Below are 23,181 nucleotides of genomic sequence, written 5' to 3'. Positions count from 1 at the left end.
CTAGTTCATACCCTTTTGCTGTGCACGGCTCCCTTGGCAGGACAGTTTTGCCCCCTATTCAGATTGGGGATTTATTATATTATACATGTGGGTACTGGTAAGCCTCTCCCAGGGGGGTACTTACCATCCTTTAATGTATCTGGTGGCACCTATGGTCTTAGGATAGCCCCCAGACATATATTGTATAGGGTTAATATATTACTATTGTAGTCCTGGTGTTCAGCCTATAATATCTTATTCAGTTACCCCACACTGGGGAGCACTTAATTATTATTGTACCAGTAGTCACATGTCTTTTTTATAATATCCTTGCGTGGGGATAAACTGGTGTCCGTTATATCTTGAATGCACAGTGCCTATTATCTGCGTTTGTAAATTGTCTGTGCCAATATCAGGAATGCGCATCTCGACAGTTTGCGTTCCATGGACAGGAAGTCGATGCGTGTCACGTGCCACATGACTCTGTGGAGCGCTAGCAGTGCCTTGCATTACGGCTGGTATCTTGGTGACGGAGGTTTGGGTTCCACAGGCGGGAGATTCATGCGTGTCACCTCACATGTACCACGTGACATTGCAGGGCGGTGACGTCACCTCCTGAGAGCGTATTACATATATTGCATATCGGGGGGCGGAACTTTCTCTAATGGCGGTAACTGGGCGTCCTGCTTAAATTGATAGCAGACCTCTGTGTAGCCTGCCCATTGTGACATTGGCAGAGTGGACATTCATGGTGTGCCGTCTTCCACTGTAAGTAGTTGATCTTTCCTATGCTTATTTGCTCAGTGAACTTCTGGATCACATGTGCCTATTTGCAGGACCGCGGATCCCTTACTGGTATCACCACAATCCGATAGGAAACCTTATTGTAGGTAGTGATCGCATTACTGACGGGTACGTGATGACGTGTGGTATTACCATCTTGCTGCATGCAACCTCTTAGGTCATATTTTGGTTTTTGTTCACAGATTATCGCCGTGTTTTTTCATCCGACATTGCATGGAATTGTATTTTGGCACATCTTCTGGAAGACGTGATTAACACACATGGTCGCCACTGCTGCCTTTAATATCAATTTCTTATCTGACTTTACACAACAGTGACACATAATAATTACCTCCTGAGGAACCCGTATGTAACGGACCGTTTCAGCAGACAAGGGGTTAAAATCAGTTTAGGCGATATGCCCCTTTCTGAGAGACAGGCACAGCTACTGCAGAACACCAAACTCCCGAACTGGATACAAAATAGCACTCCAAACTGGAACCTCGCGAATAGCTGCTAGCAGACGAACAGGAAAAGCATACAATCAGCTTACACTCCTGGCAATCAGTCTCTTACAGCATACAGGGAATCCACCCAATAACGAGACAAGGCTCCGTGTTGAGGGTCAAGCAGAGGTCTGATGTGCTGGCACACCCAGCCTGGTTTTTATTACAGTTTTTGCAAATACAGAACAGATACAACACATCCCCACAATGCATCATGGTTTCCTCCTCTCTGTCCCAGAAACAACCGAGAAGTAATCCAATTATCTCTCAGGACAAAGGGAGATCGCCAATACACATGTGGAGACAACAGGACAGACATCACCATTTAAACACACAATGGGACAATAGAAACACACCCACACAAAATCCTCCCCTCTGCCGGTGATGATTATTGAACACAATGGCGAATATAATTATCAAAGGCAGAGAAATACAGTTTTATAAAACATATCACAGGAACCCCAAAACATGCAATAACCCCATAACCAATATATCCTTGGAACCGGGGGATCTGGGTGAACCACATGTCCAAAATTCACCCACATCCGTTCAGTAGTTTGGAAGATACAGTTTTATGCCAGTTACACCGAAAATGTACAAGTTATACAGAAAATAGTCACTAATAAATGTGTCCCCTGTTTGGTAGTTTCAAACTACTGAATGATGTCTCTGTGCACCAAATACAGGCAAGATAGCACCGTGTTGAAAAGTCAGAACAGTGTCTGTGAGCTAAAATGGCCGCTATCTATTGTTCTCACCATGTGCTTCATCCATTGTTCTCACCGTGGGAATAGTAAAATCCAAGCAAGTAAGGCAAGTGATGCAATCCAGGGACAGAGGGCTCAGTCCCAAGTGCCTTAAGACCCAATAACTTAAGGGACTATAATCGCAGGGCAGGAGGCTGGCAAACAGCCCCCTCTAAAACACAGTGGCGAGGTTGGTTTCGCCACACATCTCCCCCCCCCCCAGGGAAGACTAACCAGATACCTGACCTCACGCCGGTCGGTACCTGAGTTAGTCTGGCAGCCCACCCACAACCCAATACTGGACCTGTTGAATTTAGTAGCCTGTCTCTGTCCAGTGAATCCACCAAGATTATATTGGTAGCTGGTTCTCCCGGTCTCTGAGTTGCTCCCTGGCTTGGAGTGGAGGTTGCTTTGTGGGCAGGGATTAGCGGTACTCTGCCCTGGTGCCAGCACTACCATGGAAGAAGCCTAGTTGGAGTCTGGTTGTTGGAGGGGGAAACCGACTGTCTCCCCTTTGGCTAAACAGCCCTGTTGCTGGGGGACAGGACCGACTGTCCCTACCCCCTGTGCTGTAAGTGCAGAGACCACGGTCCCATCTGCACTGTTGTGGGGCTTACTGTCTCCCCCTGGTGCGTTAAGCTGCCGCTGGGGAGAGGGGGTAACGAGCACCTCTTCCATACATACTTCCAGCCGCTGGGGAGGGCGACCGACCGCCTCCGCTCCCAATACAGTGTCCTGCTGCTGGGGAAAGGAGACTGGGCTCTCTATTACCTGTAGGACACTCTGCCGCTGGGGGACAGGACCGACTGTCTCTGCCCCCTGTAACTCCGCCTGCCGCTGGGGAATGGAGACTGGGCTCCCAATTCCCTGTACATCACACGGCCGCTGGGGAATGGAGACTAGGCTCCCAATTCCCAAAAAATCATGCTGCTGCTGGGGGGCAGGAACAACTACCTCTGCCCCCTGTAACTCAGCCTGCCGCTGGGGAGGGAGGACGTTGCTCTCCTCTCCCGGCATTTCACACTGCCTTCCCGGCATATAACTCTGCTGCTGGGGGGCAGGAACAACTGCCTCTGCCCTTGGTAACTCAGCCTGCCGCTAGGGAGGGAGGACGCTGCTCTCTTCTCCCTGCATTTCACACTGCTTTCCCGGCATATCACTCTGCTGCTGGCGGGCAGGAACAACTACCTCTGCCCCCTGTAACTCAGCCTGCCGCTGGGGAGGGAGGACGCTGCTCTCCTCTCCTCTCCCTGCACTTCACACTGCCGCTGGGGAATGGAGACTGGGCTCCCAATTCCCTGCAATTCACACTGCCGCTGGGGAATGGAGACTGGGCTCCCTCTGTCCCGCAACTGTAACTTCCGATGGAGGTCCACCCAACGTGGCAGCTGACCGTCACCTTCTGCCCGGTATAGTAGGGTCTTGAACACTAGACTCCTCACGAACTTCACAGATTTCTCAGCTGGATTGGGTCCGAAGAAGTTCAGCCGCAGCCACATCATACGATCAAATTCCTCAACAGAGTATCTATACTCCACTGCTGGTTCCATCCTGGTGCTTTTAGGGTCGCTGTACTGAGACATGCGTTGCCCTTAAGTTGTAAAATCCAAAGAAATGGTGTCTCCTGTAGCTGTCCTTCTGGCTGTAGGAACGATCCCGCCGCTTGCCACCAATTGTAACGGACTGTTTCAGCAGACAAGGGGTTAAAATCCGTTTAGGCGATATGCCCCTTTCTGAGAGACAGGCACAGCTACTGCAGAACACCAAACTACCGAACTGGATACAAAATAGCACTCCAAACTGGAACCTCGCGAATAGCTGCCAGCAGACGAACAGGAAAAGCATACAATCAGCTTACACTCCTGGCAATCAGTCTCTAACAGCATACAGGGAATCCCCCCAATGACAAGACAAGGCTCCGTGTTGAGGGTCTAGCAGTGCTCTGATGTGCTGGCACACCCAGCCTGGTTTTTATTACAGTTGTTGCAAATACAGAACAGATACAACACATCCCCACAATGCATCATGGTTTCCTCCTCTCTGTCCCAGAAACAACCGAGAAGTAATCCAATTATCTCTCAGGACAAAGGGAGATCGCCAATACACATGTGGAGACAACAGGACAGACATCACCATTTAAACACACAGTGGGACAATAGAAACACACCCACACAAAATCCTCCCCTCTGCCGGTGATGATTATTGAACACAATGGCGAATATAATTATCAAAGGCAGAGAAATACAGTTTTATAAAACATATCACAGGAACCCCAAAACATGCAATAACCCCATAACCAATATATCCTTGGAACCGCGGGATCTGGGTGAACCACATATCCAAAATTCACCCACATCCGTTCAGTAGTTTGGAAGATACAGTTTTATGCCAGTTACACCGAAAATGTACAAGTTATACAGAAAATAGTCACTAATAAATGTGTCCCCTGTTTGGTAGTTTCAAACTACTGAATGATGTCTCTGTGCACCAAACACAGGCAAGATAGCACCGTGTTGAAAAGTCAGAACAGTGTCTGTGAGCTAAAATGGCCGCTTTCTATTGTTCTCACCATGTGCTTCATCCAAGCAAGTAAGGCAAATGATACAATCCAGGGACAGAGGGCTCCGTCCCAAGTGCCTTAAGACCCAATAACTTAAGGGACCATAATCCCAGGGCAGGAGGCTGGCAAACAGCCCCCTCCAAAACACCATGGCGAGGTTGGTTTCGCCACACAGTATTATGGGAGAAACGCGTTGAGTGTCACTTATACGTACTAGATAGCCCCCATGACAGATGATTATCTAGTGGGGACACTAGTAGTGTTGAGCGCGAATATTCGAATTGCGAATTTTTTTCTCGAATATCGCAATTTCGAGATTTCGCGAATATTTAGAATATCGTTCTATATATTCGCGAATTCGAATATTCTTTTTTTTTTTTTTATTATTATATTTTTTTCTTTCCCACTTCTCTAAAGTTGTTCTTACCTGTCCTTTGGATTCCTGGCTTCCTGGCTGCTCCAGTCAGTGGCGTTTTCAACTTACTGCTATATTCCATATTAGCTAAATTACAATCTAATCTATATGTGTATTTTACGAAATTTCGCAAATTGCGATGCGAGTAATATAATACGAAATAATCGCATGAAGATTTCAACTTAGCACTGCTATATTCCATATTCTAGCCTAATATGGAATATAGCAGTGCTAAGTTGAAATCTTCATGCGATTATTTCGTGTTATATTACTCGCATCGCAATTTCGACTTTTGCAAATGTTCTTAATATTGCTCTAACTTCGTCTTTTAGAATATTACGAATATTCTAAAAGACGAAGTTAGAGCAATATTACAAAATTTCGTAAAATACACATAGATTGTATTTAAGCTAATATACTGCTATAGTAATATTTTTTAATAGTGTACATATTTTACAAAACTTAAGTTCAGAAGAGGCAAAAAAAATTAGAGGAAAAAAAAAAGGGATTATAGCACTATATTAGCTAAATTACAATCTATATGTGTATTTTACGAAATTTCGTAATATTGCTCTAACTTCGTCTTTTAGAATATTCGTAATATTCTAAGAGACGAAGTTAGAGCAAATCACGAAATTTCGTAAAATACACATATTAGCCTAGCCATAGTCAATTAGCATAGGAATGTTGCCTTATACTATCAAGATAAATAATCGCAATATGCGGAAAAAAAAAAATCTTATATTATTCGCGATAATTGGAATAATTACGAATATTCGATTTCGACGAATATAACACGAATATTCATTCGAATATTCGCGAAATATCGCGAAATCGAATATGGCACCTCCCGCTCATCACTAGACACTAGTAAACATTGGGGCTATCACTGGGTATATGATTTGTTATATGTTCATAATAGGGACTACCAGGTTAAACTCAGCCCAGGTACGAGGACAGGGAGTCCTTACCACATAGGGTCGTGCATGGGCGGAGGGTTTAGATAGGGCCAGTCAGGTCCCTCCCCCTGTCTGTTCCTGGTAGGTCCCCTGAATTTTTGTGTATGTCTGGTCTTTAATTGTATCACATTATTGGCCAATAGATTAATTGATAACCCGAACCTTCTTATTCCCGTTTTTTTTTAAATAGATTAAATAAAGTTAATGATTTTAAGGTGCATGTTTTTTCACCGATTATTACACTGTGAACTAAGTATACAGACATGTAGAGCGGCGCCCGGGGATCTCACTGCACTTACTATTATCCCCGGGCACCGCTCCGTTCTCCCGCTATTCCCTCCGGTATCTCTGCTCACTGAGTTATGGTAGGCGGAGTCTGCCCTTGTTCTGCTCTAGCGCTGGCCAATCAGATTGCAGAGCTCACAGCCTGGGAGAAAATAACCTCCCAGGCTGTGAGCTCTGCACTGCGATTGGCCAGCGCTAGAGCAGAACAAGGGCAGACTCCGCCTACCATAACTCAGTGAGCAGAGATACCGGAGGGAATAGCGGGAGAACGGAGCGGTGCCCGGGGATAATAGTAAGTGCAGTGAGATCCCCGGGCGCCGCTCTACATGTCTGTATACTTAGTTCACAGTGTCATAATCGGTGAAAGGTCCTCTTTAAGGAACTCGATTATATTGATTGCATCTTATTGCTGGACTTGTTGTTAAGTAAGTTGACCTCCTGATCTTCACGCTTTGACCCCTCTACAGGTTTCTGTGCTCTGCTACCACTACCTCTTGGAGAAGTCTTCATTCAGTGAATCTTGACCCATAGGGGCCAAGAGACACCGGTGCAGAGCACCAAGGGAATCAAGCAGGCTGAGGTCAGAGTGCGTTCATTGTGATAAACAATCTAAGTTCAAGGTGGGCAGCTGAGGGTCAGAACAGAGAACTGGCAAGAGGTCAGGAAGCAATGGGTCAAATGCAGAGACAGGCAGACAAATAAGACTATGGTACAGCTTCATAAGTACACTAGACAACTAGAACCTACTACTTAGGCACTCTCTCATAGGAGAAGATGCTTTAAGTACCCTAAGGTGGCCAACCATTGGCTGGGGAAGTCTAAAGTGTGCACACGTTGGCCCTTCAAGAGATGTAGGGAGTGCATGCCAGCAGGTCAAGCAGGTCACAGCCTGTATGGAAGAATCCTCCGGCAGCAATGCCTTCCCGGATACAGTACTGGGACATGAATCACTGGGGAAACAGGAAAGGGGACCCGGTGAGTGCCCCAGAAACCGTGCCCACTGAGAAAGTGAGACTGTGGGGCATGGGGGCACAGACCGCCAGAATAGCTAAACATAACACATGTTATGTTATGTTACTAAGTCCTTGTATAGCGCTCTAGAGGAACTCAATCCGATCGAAGCGCTTACCACATGAAAATACACAGAAGAGATGTAGGATAAAGGCAAGAAAGCTCGGATGTGCAGACGAAAAATACAGAAAAGAGTTGTACGATATGGAAAAAAAAGGAAAGGGTAGAGTTATCATTAATATATGGCAGAAAAGTGGCGTAAAAAAGTCACAAACTAAACGGAAAGTCCGCTTTACGCCAACTTTCTGGCTGGTGTACAAATTGGTATAGACGCTTGGACCGCTGGATTCTGCATGGTGTACGGCCGGTCTGGGATAAATCTGTCCTGTAGTAAAGAGGAGACATACCGGGAAGAGATGAAATGTACGGTAGAGGACTCCAAGGTACGTGGAAGAGACAGGATACAGTAAGGAGGCAAAAAAGAGCTAGAATGTATGGAGAACATAGGATACAAGGAAGAGACTACAGGTGAAACTCGGAAAATGAGAATATCGTGCAAAAGTCCATTTATTTCAGTAATGTAACTTAAAATTAGAATTTTTTCAAAAGGTTGAATATTCTTGGCTCACAGTGTCCCACTCTGGTCATTACTCCATACCCCCTGAGCAAAGGGGACCTGAGACTGTGACTTTGGGATTTCCTAAGCTGTAGCCATAATCATCCACATTATACCAAGTAAAGGCCTGGAATATCTCGCTCGGCCTGCAATGAGTCTCATGTTAGCGTCACCTTCTAAGTTACATTACTGAAAAAATGAACTTTGACCGATATTCTAATAACTACATGGAAGAAAAATACAGAGAACAGACATAGGATACAGAAAAGAGTTGCTACACACCGGGAAGAGTCATAGCATATGATGAAGAGGAATAAGATATGGAGATTCAGAGGAGTTCTGTAGGATACAGAGATACAGATTCCTGGCCTGACACTCATCCTCAGCAACGTGAAAGCAGCACGGTCAGAAGCTTTCTATCTAGGGTGGATGTAGTTCTGTGACATTGCTGTCGGTATGTTCTCAATGTCACCTTCTCGTAGGGTATGTTGTGAACGACAACCAATCAAAGCCGGGTCTATTGTTTTACTGGTATCGCCCGCCTGAGGGCTCTGATAAGCTTTGGATAAGAAACTAAGAAACAGAAGCAAATAGCAAAATACAGACAACTCTTTCACGAAACAGGTGAGATGTGTTTTCTACATACAGCATACGGGAAAACCAGTGTGCTGGACTAGAATAGATGTAGTCCATATAGACAGGTGAGCTGTGCATAGGGACTGTAGACAGGTGAGCTGTGCATAGGGACTGTAGACAGGTGAGGTGTGCATAGGGACTGTAGACAGGTCAGCTGTGCATAGGGACTGTAGACAGGTGAGGTGTGCATAGGGACTGTAGACAGGTGAGCTGTGCATAGGGACTGTAGACAGGTGAGCTGTGCATAGGGACTGTAGACAGGTGAGGTGTGCATAGGGACTGTAGACAGGTGAGCTGTGCATAGGGACTGTAGACAGGTGAGGTGTGCATAGGGACTGTAGACAGGTGAGCTGTGCATAGGGACTGTAGACAGGTGAGCTGTGCATAGGGACTGTAGACAGGTGAGCTGTGCATAGGGACTGTAGTCAGGTGAGCTGTGCATAGGGACTGTAGACAGGTGAGCTGTGCATAGGGACTGTAGTCAGGTGAGGTGTATATCATGATTATGATAAATATGATTCAGTTACATATTTATTCCCAGAATTTTTGTACAGTCACTCAGAATTGAGAAAGCTCGTTGGAAGAACGAGTGAAACGTTTTCAAGAAATCTACATTAAGTCCAGTTGCCTTGATTTATTCTTTACAGATATACCATGACCTGGATAAAACCTTCACAGACATGTAGACAGGTGAGGTCTATATCATGGTTATATAGATGTAGTCCATACAGACAGGTGAGATGTAGATGAGGACTGTAGACAGGTGAGGTCTATATCATGGTTATATAGATGTAGTCCATACAGACAGGTAAGATGTGGATGAGGACTGTAGTCAGGTGATGTTTATATCATGGTTATATAGATGTAGTCCATACAGACAGGTGAGATGTGGATGAGGACTGTAGACAGGTGAGGTCTATATCATGGTTATATAGATGTAGTCCATACAGACAGGTGAGATGTGGATGAGGACTGTAGTCAGGTGAGGTTTATATCATGGTTATATAGATGTAGTCCATACAGACAGGTGAGATGTGGATGAGGACTGTAGACAGGTGAGGTCTATAACATGGTTATATAGATGTAGTCCATACAGACAGGTGAGATGTGGATGAGGACTGTAGTCAGGTGAGGTTTATATCATGGTTATATAGATGTAGTCCATACAGACAGGTGAGATGTGGATGAGGACTGTAGACAGGTGAGGTCTATAACATGGTGATATAGATGTAGTCCATACAGACAGGTGAGATGTGGATGAGGACTGTAGTCAGGTGAGGTTTACATCATGGTTATATAGATGTAGTCCATACAGACAGGTGAGATGTGGATGATGACTGTAGACAGGTGAGGTGTATAACATGGTGATATAGATGTAGTCCATGCAGACTGGTGAGATGTAGATGATGACTGTAGACAGGTGAGGTCTATATCATGGTTATATAGATGTAGTCCATACAGACAGGTGAGATGTGGATGAGGACTGTAGACAGGTGAGGTCTATAACATGGTGATATAGATGTAGTCCATACAGACAGGTGAGATGTAGATGATGACTGTAGACAGGGGAGGTCTATATCATGGTTATATAGATGTAGTCCATACAGACAGGTGAGATGTAGATGAGGACTGTAGACCGGTGAGGTGTATAACATGGTTATATAGATGTAGTCCATACAGACAGGTGAGATGTGGATGAGGACTGTAGACAGGTGAGGTCTATAACATAGATATATAGATGTAGTCCATACAGACAGGTGAGATGTAGATGAGTACTGTAGACAGGTGAGGTGTATATTGTGGTTATATAGATGTAGTCCATACAGACAGGTGAGATGTAGATGAGGATTGTAGACAGGTGAGGTGTATATCATGGTTATATAGATGTGGTCCACACAGACAGGTGAGATGTAGATGAGGACTGTAGACAGGTGAGGTCTATATCATGATTATATAGATGTAGTCTATACAGACAGGTGAGATGTAGATGAGGACTGTAGACAGGTGAGGTGTATAACATGGTTATATAGATGTAGTCCATACAGACAGGTGAGATGTGGATGAGGACTGTACACAGGTGAGATGTATAACATGGTTATATAGATGTAGTCCATACAGACTGGTGAGATGTAGATGAGGACTGTAGACAGGTGAGGTGTATAACATGGTTATATAGATGTAGTCCATGCAGACAGGTGAGATGTAGATGAGGACTGTAGACAGGTGAGGTGTATATCATAGTTATATAGATGTAGTCCATACAGACAGGTGAGATGTAGATAAGGACTGTAGACAGGTGAGGTGTATATCATGGTTATATAGATGTAGTCCATACAGACAGGTGAGATGTAGATGAGGACTGTAGACAGGTGAGGTGTATAACATGGTTATATAGATGTAGTCCATACAGACAGGTGAGATGTGGATGAGGACTGTACACAGGTGAGGTGTATAACATGGTTATATAGATGTAGTCCATACAGACAGGTGAGATGTAGATGAGGACTGTAGACAGGTGAGGTGTATAACATGGTTATATAGATGTAGTCCATACAGACAGGTGAGATGTGGATGAGGACTGTACACAGGTGAGATGTATAACATGGTTATATAGATGTAGTCCATACAGACTGGTGAGATGTAGATGAGGACTGTAGACAGGTGAGGTGTATAACATGGTTATATAGATGTAGTCCATGCAGACAGGTGAGATGTAGATGAGAACTGTAGACAGGTGAGGTCTATAACATGGTTATATAGATGTAGTCCATACAGACAGGTGAGATGTAGAAGAGGACTGTAGACAGGTGAGGTCTATATCATGGTTATATAGATGTGGTCCACACAGACAGGTGAGATGTAGATGAGGACTGTAGACAGGGGAGGTCTATATCATGATTATATAGATATAGTCTATACAGACAGGTGAGATGTAGATGAGGACTGTAGACAGGTAAGGTGTATAACATGGTTATATAGATGTAGTCCATACAGACAGGTGAGATGTGGATGAGGACTGTAGACAGGTGAGGTCTATATCATGATTATATAGATGTAGTCCATACAGACAGGTGAGATGTAGATGAGGACTGTAGACAGGTGAGGTGTATAACATGGTTATATAGATGTAGTCCATACAGACAGGTGAGATGTGGATGAGGACTGTACACAGGTGAGATGTATAACATGGTTATATAGATGTAGTCCATACAGACTGGTGAGATGTAGATGAGGACTGTAGACAGGTGAGGTGTATATCATAGTTATATAGATGTAGTCCATACAGACAGGTGAGATGTAGATGAGGACTGTAGACAGGTGAGGTGTATATCATGGTTATATAGATGTAGTCCATACAGACAGGTGAGATGTAGATGAGGACTGTAGACAGGTGAGGTGTATATCATGGTGATATAGATGTAGTCCATACAGACAGGTGAGATGTGGATGAGGACTGTAGACAGGTGAGGTGTATATCATGGTTATATAGATGTAGTCCATACAGACAGGTGAGACGTAGATGAGGACTGTAGACAGGTGAGGTGTATAACATGGTTATATAGATGTAGTCCATACAGACAGGTGAGATGTGGATGAGGACTGTACACAGGTGAAGTGTATTACATGGTTATATAAATGTAGTCCATACAGACAGGTGAGATGTAGATGAGGACTGTAGACAGGTGAGGTGTATAACATGGTTATATAGATGTAGTCCATACAGACAGGTGAGATGTGGATGAGGACTGTACACAGGTGAGATGTATAACATGGTTATATAGATGTAGTCCATACAGACTGGTGAGATGTAGATGAGGACTGTAGACAGGTGAGGTGTATAACATGGTTATATAGATGTAGTCCATGCAGACAGGTGAGATGTAGATGAGGACTGTAGACAGGTGAGGTGTATATCATAGTTATATAGATGTAGTCCATACAGACAGGTGAGATGTAGATGAGGACTGTAGTCAGGTGAGGTGTATATCATGGTTATATAGATGTAGTCCATACAGACAGGTGAGATGTAGATGAGGACTGTAGACAGGAGAGGTGTATATCATGGTTATATAGATGTAGTCCATACAGACAGGTGAGATGTAGATGAGGACTGTAGACAGGTGAGGTGTATAACATGGTTATATAGATATAGTCCATACAGACAGGTGAGATGTAGATGAGGACTGTAGACAGGTGAGGTGTATAACATGGTTATATAGATGTAGTCCATACAGACAGGTGAGATGTAGATGAGGACTGTAGACAGGTGAGGTGTATAACATGGTTATATAGATGTAGTCCATACAGACAGGTGAGATGTAGATGAGGACTGTACACAGGTGAGGTGTATAACATGGTTATATAGATGTAGTTCATACAGACAGGTGAGATGTAGATGATGACTGTAGACCGGTGAGGTGTATAACATGGTTATATAGATGTAGTCCATGCAGACAGGTGAGATGTAGATGAGGACTGTAGACAGGTGAGGTGTATATCATAGTTATATAGATGTAGTCCATACAGACAGGTGAGATGTGGATGAGGACTGTAGTCAGGTGAGGTTTACATCATGGTTATATAGATGTAGTCCATACAGACAGGTGAGATGTGGATGATGACTGTAGACAGGTGAGGTGTATAACATGGTGATATAGATGTAGTCCATGCAGACTGGTGAGATGTAGATGATGACTGTAGACAGGTGAGGTCTATATCATGGTTATATAGATGTAGTCCATACAGACAGGTGAGATGTGGATGAGGACTGTAGACAGGTGAGGTCTATAACATGGTGATATAGATGTAGTCCATACAGACAGGTGAGATGTAGATGAGGACTGTACACAGGTGAGGTGTATAACATGGTTATATAGATGTAGTCCATGCAGACAGGTGAGATGTAGATAAGGACTGTAGACAGGTGAGGTGTATAACATGGTTATATAGATGTAGTCCATACAGACAGGTGAGATGTGGATGAGGACTGTAGACAGGGGAGGTCTATATCATGGTTATATAGATGTAGTCCATACAGACAGGTGAGATGTAGATGAGGACTGTAGACCGGTGAGGTGTATAACATGGTTATATAGATGTAGTCCATACAGACAGGTGAGATGTGGATGAGGACTGTAGACAGGTGAGGTCTATAACATAGATATATAGATGTAGTCCATACAGACAGGTGAGATGTAGATGAGTACTGTAGACAGGTGAGGTGTATATTGTGGTTATATAGATGTAGTCCATACAGACAGGTGAGATGTAGATGAGGATTGTAGACAGGTGAGGTGTATATCATGGTTATATAGATGTAGTCCATACAGACAGGTGAGATGTAGATGAGGACTGTAGACAGGTGAGGTCTATATCATGATTTTTTAGATGTAGTCTATACAGACAGGTGAGATGTAGATGAGGACTGTAGACAGGTGAGGTGTATAACATGGTTATATAGATGTAGTCCATACAGACAGGTGAGATGTGGATGAGGACTGTACACAGGTGAGATGTATAACATGGTTATATAGATGTAGTCCATACAGACTGGTGAGATGTAGATGAGGACTGTAGACAGGTGAGGTGTATAACATGGTTATATAGATGTAGTCCATGCAGACAGGTGAGATGTAGATGAGGACTGTAGACAGGTGAGGTGTATATCATAGTTATATAGATGTAGTCCATACAGACAGGTGAGATGTAGATAAGGACTGTAGACAGGTGAGGTGTATATCATGGTTATATAGATGTAGTCCATACAGACAGGTGAGATGTAGATGAGGACTGTAGACAGGTGAGGTGTATAACATGGTTATATAGATGTAGTCCATACAGACAGGTGAGATGTGGATGAGGACTGTACACAGGTGAGGTGTATAACATGGTTATATAGATGTAGTCCATACAGACAGGTGAGATGTAGATGAGGACTGTAGACAGGTGAGGTGTATAACATGGTTATATAGATGTAGTCCATACAGACAGGTGAGATGTGGATGAGGACTGTACACAGGTGAGATGTATAACATGGTTATATAGATGTAGTCCATACAGACTGGTGAGATGTAGATGAGGACTGTAGACAGGTGAGGTGTATAACATGGTTATATAGATGTAGTCCATGCAGACAGGTGAGATGTAGATGAGAACTGTAGACAGGTGAGGTCTATAACATGGTTATATAGATGTAGTCCATACAGACAGGTGAGATGTAGATGAGGACTGTAGACAGGTGAGGTCTATATCATGGTTATATAGATGTGGTCCACACAGACAGGTGAGATGTAGATGAGGACTGTAGACAGGGGAGGTCTATATCATGATTATATAGATATAGTCTATACAGACAGGTGAGATGTAGATGAGGACTGTAGACAGGTAAGGTGTATAACATGGTTATATAGATGTAGTCCATACAGACAGGTGAGATGTGGATGAGGACTGTAGACAGGTGAGGTCTATATCATGATTATATAGATGTAGTCCATACAGACAGGTGAGATGTAGATGAGGACTGTAGACAGGTGAGGTGTATAACATGGTTATATAGATGTAGTCCATACAGACAGGTGAGATGTGGATGAGGACTGTACACAGGTGAGATGTATAACATGGTTATATAGATGTAGTCCATACAGACTGGTGAGATGTAGATGAGGACTGTAGACAGGTGAGGTGTATAACATGGTTATATAGATGTAGTCCATGCAGACAGGTGAGATGTAGATGAGGACTGTAGACAGGTGAGGTGTATATCATAGTTATATAGATGTAGTCCATACAGACAGGTGAGATGTAGATGAGGACTGTAGACAGGTGAGGTGTATATCATGGTGATATAGATGTAGTCCATACAGACAGGTGAGATGTGGATGAGGACTGTAGACAGGTGAGGTGTATATCATGGTTATATAGATGTAGTCCATACAGACAGGTGAGACGTAGATGAGGACTGTAGACAGGTGAGGTGTATAACATGGTTATATAGATGTAGTCCATACAGACAGGTGAGATGTGGATGAGGACTGTACACAGGTGAAGTGTATAACATGGTTATATAGATGTAGTCCATACAGACAGGTGAGATGTAGATGAGGACTGTAGACAGGTGAGGTGTATAACATGGTTATATAGATGTAGTCCATACAGACAGGTGAGATGTGGATGAGGACTGTACACAGGTGAGATGTATAACATGGTTATATAGATGTAGTCCATACAGACTGGTGAGATGTAGATGAGGACTGTAGACAGGTGAGGTGTATAACATGGTTATATAGATGTAGTCCATGCAGACAGGTGAGATGTAGATGAGGACTGTAGACAGGTGAGGTGTATATCATAGTTATATAGATGTAGTCCATACAGACAGGTGAGATGTAGATGAGGACTGTAGTCAGGTGAGGTGTATATCATGGTTATATAGATGTAGTCCATACAGACAGGTGAGATGTAGATGAGGACTGTAGACAGGAGAGGTGTATATCATGGTTATATAGATGTAGTCCATACAGACAGGTGAGATGTAGATGAGGACTGTAGACAGGTGAGGTGTATAACATGGTTATATAGATATAGTCCATACAGACAGGTGAGATGTAGATGAGGACTGTAGACAGGTGAGGTGTATAACATGGTTATATAGATGTAGTCCATACAGACAGGTGAGATGTAGATGAGGACTGTAGACAGGTGAGGTGTATAACATGGTTATATAGATGTAGTCCATACAGACAGGTGAGATGTGGATGAGGACTGTACACAGGTGAGGTGTATAACATGGTTATATAGATGTAGTCCATGCAGACAGGTGAGATGTAGATGAGGACTGTAGACAGGTGAGGTGTATAACATGGTTATATAGATGTAGTCCATACAGACAGGTGAGATGTAGATGAGGACTGTACACAGGTGAGGTGTATAACATGGTTATATAGATGTAGTTCATACAGACAGGTGAGATGTAGATGATGACTGTAGACCGGTGAGGTGTATAACATGGTTATATAGATGTAGTCCATGCAGACAGGTGAGATGTAGATGAGGACTGTAGACAGGTGAGGTGTATATCATAGTTATATAGATGTAGTCCATACAGACAGGTGAGATGTAGATAAGGACTGTAGTCAGGTGAGGTGTATATCATGGTTATATAGATGTAGTCCATACAGAGAGGTGAGATGTGGATGAGGACTGTAGACAGGTGAGGTGTATATCATGGTGATATAGATGTAGTCCATACAGACAGGTGAGATGTGGATGAGGACTGTAGTCAGGTGAGGTGTATATCATGGTTATATAGATGTATTCAATACAGAGAGGTGAGATGTGGATGAGGACTGTAGACAGGTGAGGTGTATAACATGGTTATATAGATGTAGTCCATGCAGACAGGTGAGATGTAGATGAGGACTGTACACAGGTGAGGTGTATAACATGGTTATATAGATGTAGTCCATGCAGACAGGTGAGATGTAGATAAGGACTGTAGACAGGTGAGGTGTATAACATGGTTATATAGATGTAGTCCATACAGACAGGTGAGATGTGGATGAGGACTGTACACAGGTGAGGTGTATAACATGGTTATATAGATGTAGTCCATGCAGACAGGTGAGATGTAGATGAGGACTGTAGACAGGTGAGGTGTATAACATGGTTATATAGATGTAGTCCATACAGACAGGTGAGATGTAGATGAGGACTGTACACAGGTGAGGTGTATAACATGGTTATATAGATGTAGTTCATACAGACAGGTGAGATGTAGATGATGACTGTAGACCGGTGAGGTGTATAACATGGTTATATAGATGTAGTCCATGCAGACAGGTGAGATGTAGATGAGGACTGTAGACAGGTGAGGTAGTATATCATAGTTATATAGATGTAGTCCATACAGACAGGTGAGATGTAGATAAGGACTGTAGTCAGGTGAGGTGTATATCATGGTTATATAGATGTAGTCCATACAGAGAGGTGAGATGTGGATGAGGACTGTAGACAGGTGAGGTGCATAACATGGTGATATAGATGTAGTCCATACAGACAGGTGAGATGTGGATGAGGACTGTAGACAGGTGAGGTGTATATCATGGTGATATAGATGTAGTCCATACAGACAGGTGAGATGTGGATGAGGACTGTAGACAGGTGAGGTGTATAACATGGTAATATAGATGTAGAGTCCATACAGACAAGTGAGATGTAGATGAGGACTGTAGACAGGTGAGGTGTATAACATGGTTATATAGATGTAGTTCATACAGACAGGTGAGATGTAGATGAGGACTGTAGACAGGTGAGGTCTATATCATGGTGATATAGATGTAGTTCATACAGACAAGTGAGATGTAGATGAGGACTGTAGACAGGTGAGGTGTATAACATGGTTATATAGATGTAGTTCATACAGACAGGTGAGATGTAGATGAGGACTGTAGACAGGTGAGGTGTATAACATGGTTATATAGATGTAGTCCATGCAGACAGGTGAGATGTAGATGGGGACTGTAGACAGGTGAGGTGTATATTATGATGATATAGATGTAGTCAATGCAGACAGGTGAGATGTAGATGGGGACTGTAGACAGGTGAGGTCTATATCATGGTTATATAGATGTAGTCCATACAGACAGGTGAGATGTGGATGAGGACTGTAGACAGGGGAGGTCTATATCATGGTTATATAGATGTAGTCCATACAGACAGGTGAGATGTGGATGAGGACTGTAGACAGGTGAGGTCTATAACATGGTTATATAGATGTAGTCCATACAGACAGGTGAGATGTGGATGAGGACTGTAGACAGGGGAGGTCTATATCATGGTTATATAGATGTAGTCCATGCAGACAGGTGAGATGTGGATGAGGAATAGGATAGGTTAGTATCTTCTGCTGCAGATTGCATATTTCACCTGGTGATGCAGACTCTTGTTTGTGGCACTGCCAGTTTAAACATCCGGTACTGATACCGAGAATTGGTCACTAACATGTTATATCTAGGACAACTGCAGTTCCACTGTCTTTTCTTCACTGTGCATCTTTCCATTGAATCTTCGGGTAAATACTTTTTCTCAGTGAGGAAGCCATCGAATCAATCACTCACTGAATGAGTAATGATACCATACTGTGTTATTTTGATTATTACATGTTTTCATGATATTTTCTGTTTTCTGTGAAGGCTCACCCGAACATTGGACGTCGTCATGACTTTATTCACTAAGGCATGGGAATCGGTGGGATTTCTCCAGACAATAAACTCAGTGGTTCTGGGGCTGGTGGCTCAGGTGAATGACTCTGCAACAACAGAGGAAATCGAGTTTGTCAGGAAGACTTTGGAGTCTATTGACCGGCAGCTGGCAATTGGAAAGGGCTTGATGAGAGACTCTAATGTCACCAGGTGTGAGGATGACATCGTAGTTGTGTACCAGCAGCTGGCTGCCATTGTCCGGGCAGGAAAGTCTTACAAAGAGAAAGAGAAGGAGGTGTTCATCCAATATGTGTACGACTACAAGATCGATAGACAGCTGAATGCACTGTACAATCGACTTCTCGGAGTCTCCGTCCTGGCAGACCATGTCACTCTACTACAGCAGGTCATAAGAGACCACCACCCACGCCGCTGGGAGATGATTGCCTTCTGCCAGCAGGTGAACTTTGTATTAGCCACTGGCCTGCTTTGCCTTTTTGTCCATGGATCTCTCACAGGAAGAGACACCCAGCTCATGATGGGCAGATGGACGGACAAAATGTCTGCTTTGTATAAGAGAATGGAGGACACCTCTAGAGATTGTGCTGCATACTTCAAGGAGCAAGCCCAGGAGGATGTTGAGAAGTATTTGCCTCTTCATGAGTCATTAACAGATGAAGAAAAAGCATTGGGCATACTGAAGATGCTGGAGAAAAATTATGACTGGCTACGCTGGGCAGTGATGATCTCTCGTTCACCAGTAGATAAGGCAGGAGGGGTCTTGGTGAAGGGAAGCTACATCTCTGTTCGGGGAGAATGTGGTACTCAGGTGGTGCTGAGTTATAGTGAGAACCCAGTCTCCCTGGACAAGGGAAAGATAAATCAACTTATCGGTGAGCTAGAGTGGAAAATCCCAAACCCGCCTCCAGACGTTTATGCCAACATTGAAGCCGATCCTAGCTACGCCAAGAGATACCTTGCCCAGCGTATGCTCAACAAGTTGTTAGAGGGCCTCAGCAAGGGAGTCACCATACACACTGTGCCAGGGAAACTAGAGATGAGCGGGAATTTCCCACCGGCCTCCTATGTCTTGTATGAGTATAAGCACCGCATGGCATCTGGTACGGTGTGCCTCTTTGGCTGAAGGTTTTCCAGCATCTTACATACATATATGTTGACAGTTGTGTCCTCTCTTTCTTATTAGGGTCTTGATTTTCACAATAAAACACAGTGTACACATCATAGTCTTGTCCTATGTCTAGTTTTTCTTTTGAGGGTACTGGTTCTGCTTGCAGAGATCCAGCTAATCTCACAGGCTCCTGGAAAAAAAAGTATGCAAACTGGCTCTCCTCCAGAAGGAAGAATGATGTCTCTCTAGTGCCACCTATAGGTGGATCTCCTGTAAATCGCTGTGTAACCTTTTCAAAGGCCTTGAAGCAAGACTATGGAGAGACAGGCACTTCAGACGGGCACAGTAGGTGTGAAGGCACGTCATACCGGAAGTAGTGAGAAGATCCACCACCGAGAGGCAGGAGGACGAGGCACTAGAGACATCAACGCCTCGGGGCAACAAAGGCTGAAAACAGGACTGGGCATCAGAGGTCACAGACGTGTCCATAGATTCATGGCAGTCTTCATATGGGGAAATATGACAAGCTGGTTGTTGTGGCTTTGCCCCCATCGCTTTTGTGTGGTAAGAGCTGGTCTATATTGCCCATAAAGCCTTCTGTATAGAGGAGAAGGCTCTTCACCCCATCTGTGAGTCACAATGTGTGTAATATTACATGGTGGCACTGTGCCATGACCGTGTGTCACGGCGACAGGGGACAACTGTATCGGTGGCCGTTCACATGGCACAATTTGCTGACAGCGTTTTGGCGTAGAGGTAGCATGATGGAGGCAGAGCTGCAGTTTGCGGTCTGGCGGTTTTAGGCCTGGGCTACACTGCGACTTTTTGTAGCGCGACTGATTTTAACCATTGAATGTCAGCTGTAGTCCACAAGAATGCATTTATTCGGACTGCTGCTGTAGTTGAATAGTTAAAAACAATCAGTCGTGCTACAAAAAGTCACCCTAAAGCTGCGCAGAAAGGACATGTACCTTCTTGGCGAGGGGTCCGGGCACCACCCTGGCCATTCCGTGGAGCCCAGCCTCAAGCAGGGCTGTGGCATTCAACATGGACAATGGTGGCGGTTCCTGCTCCTAGTGTCAAACCCCTCAGGTGACGTGGTCAATAGTGGCATCTGAGCGGTTAGACACAGGGAGCTGCCACCTTTCGGGGCCCCACAAATGCAATTATAGGGTGCCTAGAATCTGTCACGGCACCAGGGGGCCTTCTGAGGACCCCCATGTCTACCATGGTCCGGCCACAGTCCATAGTACAAGCCATCAAAAGATCGTAGCTTCAAATCCCCTCAAAATAGTAAAAAACACTTGAATAAAGCTTTAGAAATACTGTGTGTAAAAAATGTCTTAAAGGGGTTTTCCGAGATATTTAAACTGATGACTTATTCTGTGGATAGCCTTTCAGCAGGGGCCCCGGGCCCCCACTAATCAGATACTGATCACCGATCCAGAGGATAGATGATCAGTTAAAATATATTGGAAAACCCCTTTAAATTATCCCATTATTTAACCCACGAGGTGAACGTCTTAAATAAACCTCGTAATGCCAGAACTGTCGTTTTTTTGGTCACACGGCCTCTCCATTGATTAAAAAATGATCTAAGGTCTTATGTAATCTAAAATGGCTTCGTCCATGCGAAAAGCGAGCGCCGCGGGCCGCAGAGAAATGCAAGAGTTATGTTTGAACGTGGCGGCACAAAGCAATCGTCTTTCTACCCGAGTTGTAAAAGATAAAAGCCGTATAAATGTGATATCGCCGCTGAATAAAGTCACCACCGCGCAGTGAACGCGATGAAAGCTAATCCCTAACAACAATGGCGGAATCACATTGTTTTATACAGTACAGGAGAGGTGCCACAAAATGGTGGCAGTAAAAAGTGCACTGCGGGACGGCCAGGTTTACAGGTCTGCGCTTTATTGCATGGATTATTGTAAGATGGACGCTGAAGGTCCAGCACAGGAGAAAAGAGGAGATGGGAGTGGAACCAGAGCAATGTATTGAGCATCACAATCTCATGTCCACTAAGGGGACATCCCGTCTGTCTTCACCAATGAGACCCATCAGGGCATGACTCTAGCAGTCCATGAAGTACGAGGCAATGTTCCCGGGGGCCGGAGCCACCTTGGACGAGAGCAGTTCCTCCACATTCTTGTAGTGGTAGAAGGACTGACCATGGAAGAGATACAAGCCGTGTGTGTTACACATAGCACTGTCCACATCGGCGTGGATGATGGTCCTGTCTTCTCCAGAGCGTTTGCGCGTGTTCAGGTCCACCAGAATAAGCTTGTTCCCTAAACAGAAGTGAAGGCCAGTTAGTGGATGCACACAATGACTGCTGGACCTCAAACCTTACATGGGCCTTCAAGCTTGACTTTGCAGCTGTCTGTAACCTACGTGCCAGCACATGTGAACCGTGATCCTGAGTCACATCCTCTTACTGTAGTCACCTCCAGAGCTGCGTTCAGACATCTGCTGGGACCAGACAGCCCCCTCTACTGCCCCCTCTAGGGCGCCTACACATGGTAATAATCGTCAGAGAAGTCATAACATCTAAATGCCACAAAAGACCCAAGGTTAAGGAGACGCCTATCCTTTATGTCCAGCGGATGTAAGGAGGCCTCGCTCTCTATAGAGGTGTCATGGAGCTTGTTGGACATCTACAGTCACATATTGGAACAGGCCTCGGATCTTGGAACAGGCCTCGGCTTAGTCGATGGACTCAATATAGTGTAGAGACAAGACAAGGAAGCTGTGGTGGTGGATAAGTACCTACCTGCCCGGTAATATAATACATGCAGACACTTACCCCTGAGGAGATAGAGATCACTGGAGTGGGGGCAGGTGAAGGCGGCATCCACTGCAGTCACCCCGCTCACCTCCCATTCCTCCTCTATGGGCTTCGGATACCCGAGAACCGGGATGTACATTTGATCTGATATGTAGACGATGACCTGGGAACCCTAAGAGAAGAGCAGAGGAGTCACTCATGTTCTCCCAAACCTGGGCGCCAAGTCTCTCATTACATTGTAGAAAGTGTCTGCCCCTTCACTCAGCTTTAGGGCCTGTTCACATGGGGTAGACTTTCCATCGGCATTGCCATAATAAGCTGCCTCCCCCTCCATCCTCACAGCGTGAGTGACTGCAGCATCGTCCCCCTCCTCCCCTTCCACAGGGACATGTAGATGACACCGTCCGCCAATATGGTCCATACACTACTGACTGCCAGGCACGTGGTAATGCGGCAGGGCATACGCTGTATCCGGGAGCCACCAAAATGTACACACCTTCGGATGGCCGTGATGTGGCTCCCGCACAACATCTGAGAAAATACATTAAAGGGGCTTTGTGGGATTTTCATAC

General features: G+C 44.5%; 2 protein-coding genes across 2 annotated transcripts in view; one reads left to right on the top strand and one right to left on the bottom strand.

Annotated features, from left to right (window-relative positions):
• Positions 1-8,459: 8,459 nt before the first annotated feature.
• LOC122933281 lies at positions 8,460-20,006 on the top strand. The gene is made up of 2 exons (XM_044288161.1): positions 8,460-8,484; positions 18,687-20,006. The coding sequence occupies exon 2, from the start codon at positions 18,712-18,714 to the stop codon at positions 19,837-19,839; it is 1,128 nt and encodes a 375-aa protein (XP_044144096.1). The 5' UTR covers positions 8,460-8,484; positions 18,687-18,711; the 3' UTR covers positions 19,840-20,006.
• Positions 20,007-21,718: 1,712 nt separating this feature from the next.
• The window catches only part of LOC122931102 (hemopexin-like), a 33,379-nt gene continuing 31,916 nt past the window's right edge, over positions 21,719-23,181 (bottom strand). Inside the window, exons 8-9 of the mRNA XM_044285044.1 lie at positions 22,628-22,781; positions 21,719-22,112 (exon numbers count right to left, since the gene is read on the bottom strand). Coding sequence (XP_044140979.1) covers positions 21,895-22,112; positions 22,628-22,781 — 372 coding nt within the window. The 3' untranslated portion in view covers positions 21,719-21,894. The remainder of the gene's footprint in view (positions 22,113-22,627; positions 22,782-23,181) is intronic.

Source organism: Bufo gargarizans, chromosome 3, assembly GCF_014858855.1.
Source record: "Bufo gargarizans isolate SCDJY-AF-19 chromosome 3, ASM1485885v1, whole genome shotgun sequence".
NCBI classification, from domain to species: Eukaryota; Metazoa; Chordata; class Amphibia; order Anura; family Bufonidae; genus Bufo; species Bufo gargarizans.
The sequence above is the reverse complement of the archived record's forward strand: the minus strand, read 5'-3'. Positions and strand labels throughout refer to the sequence as shown.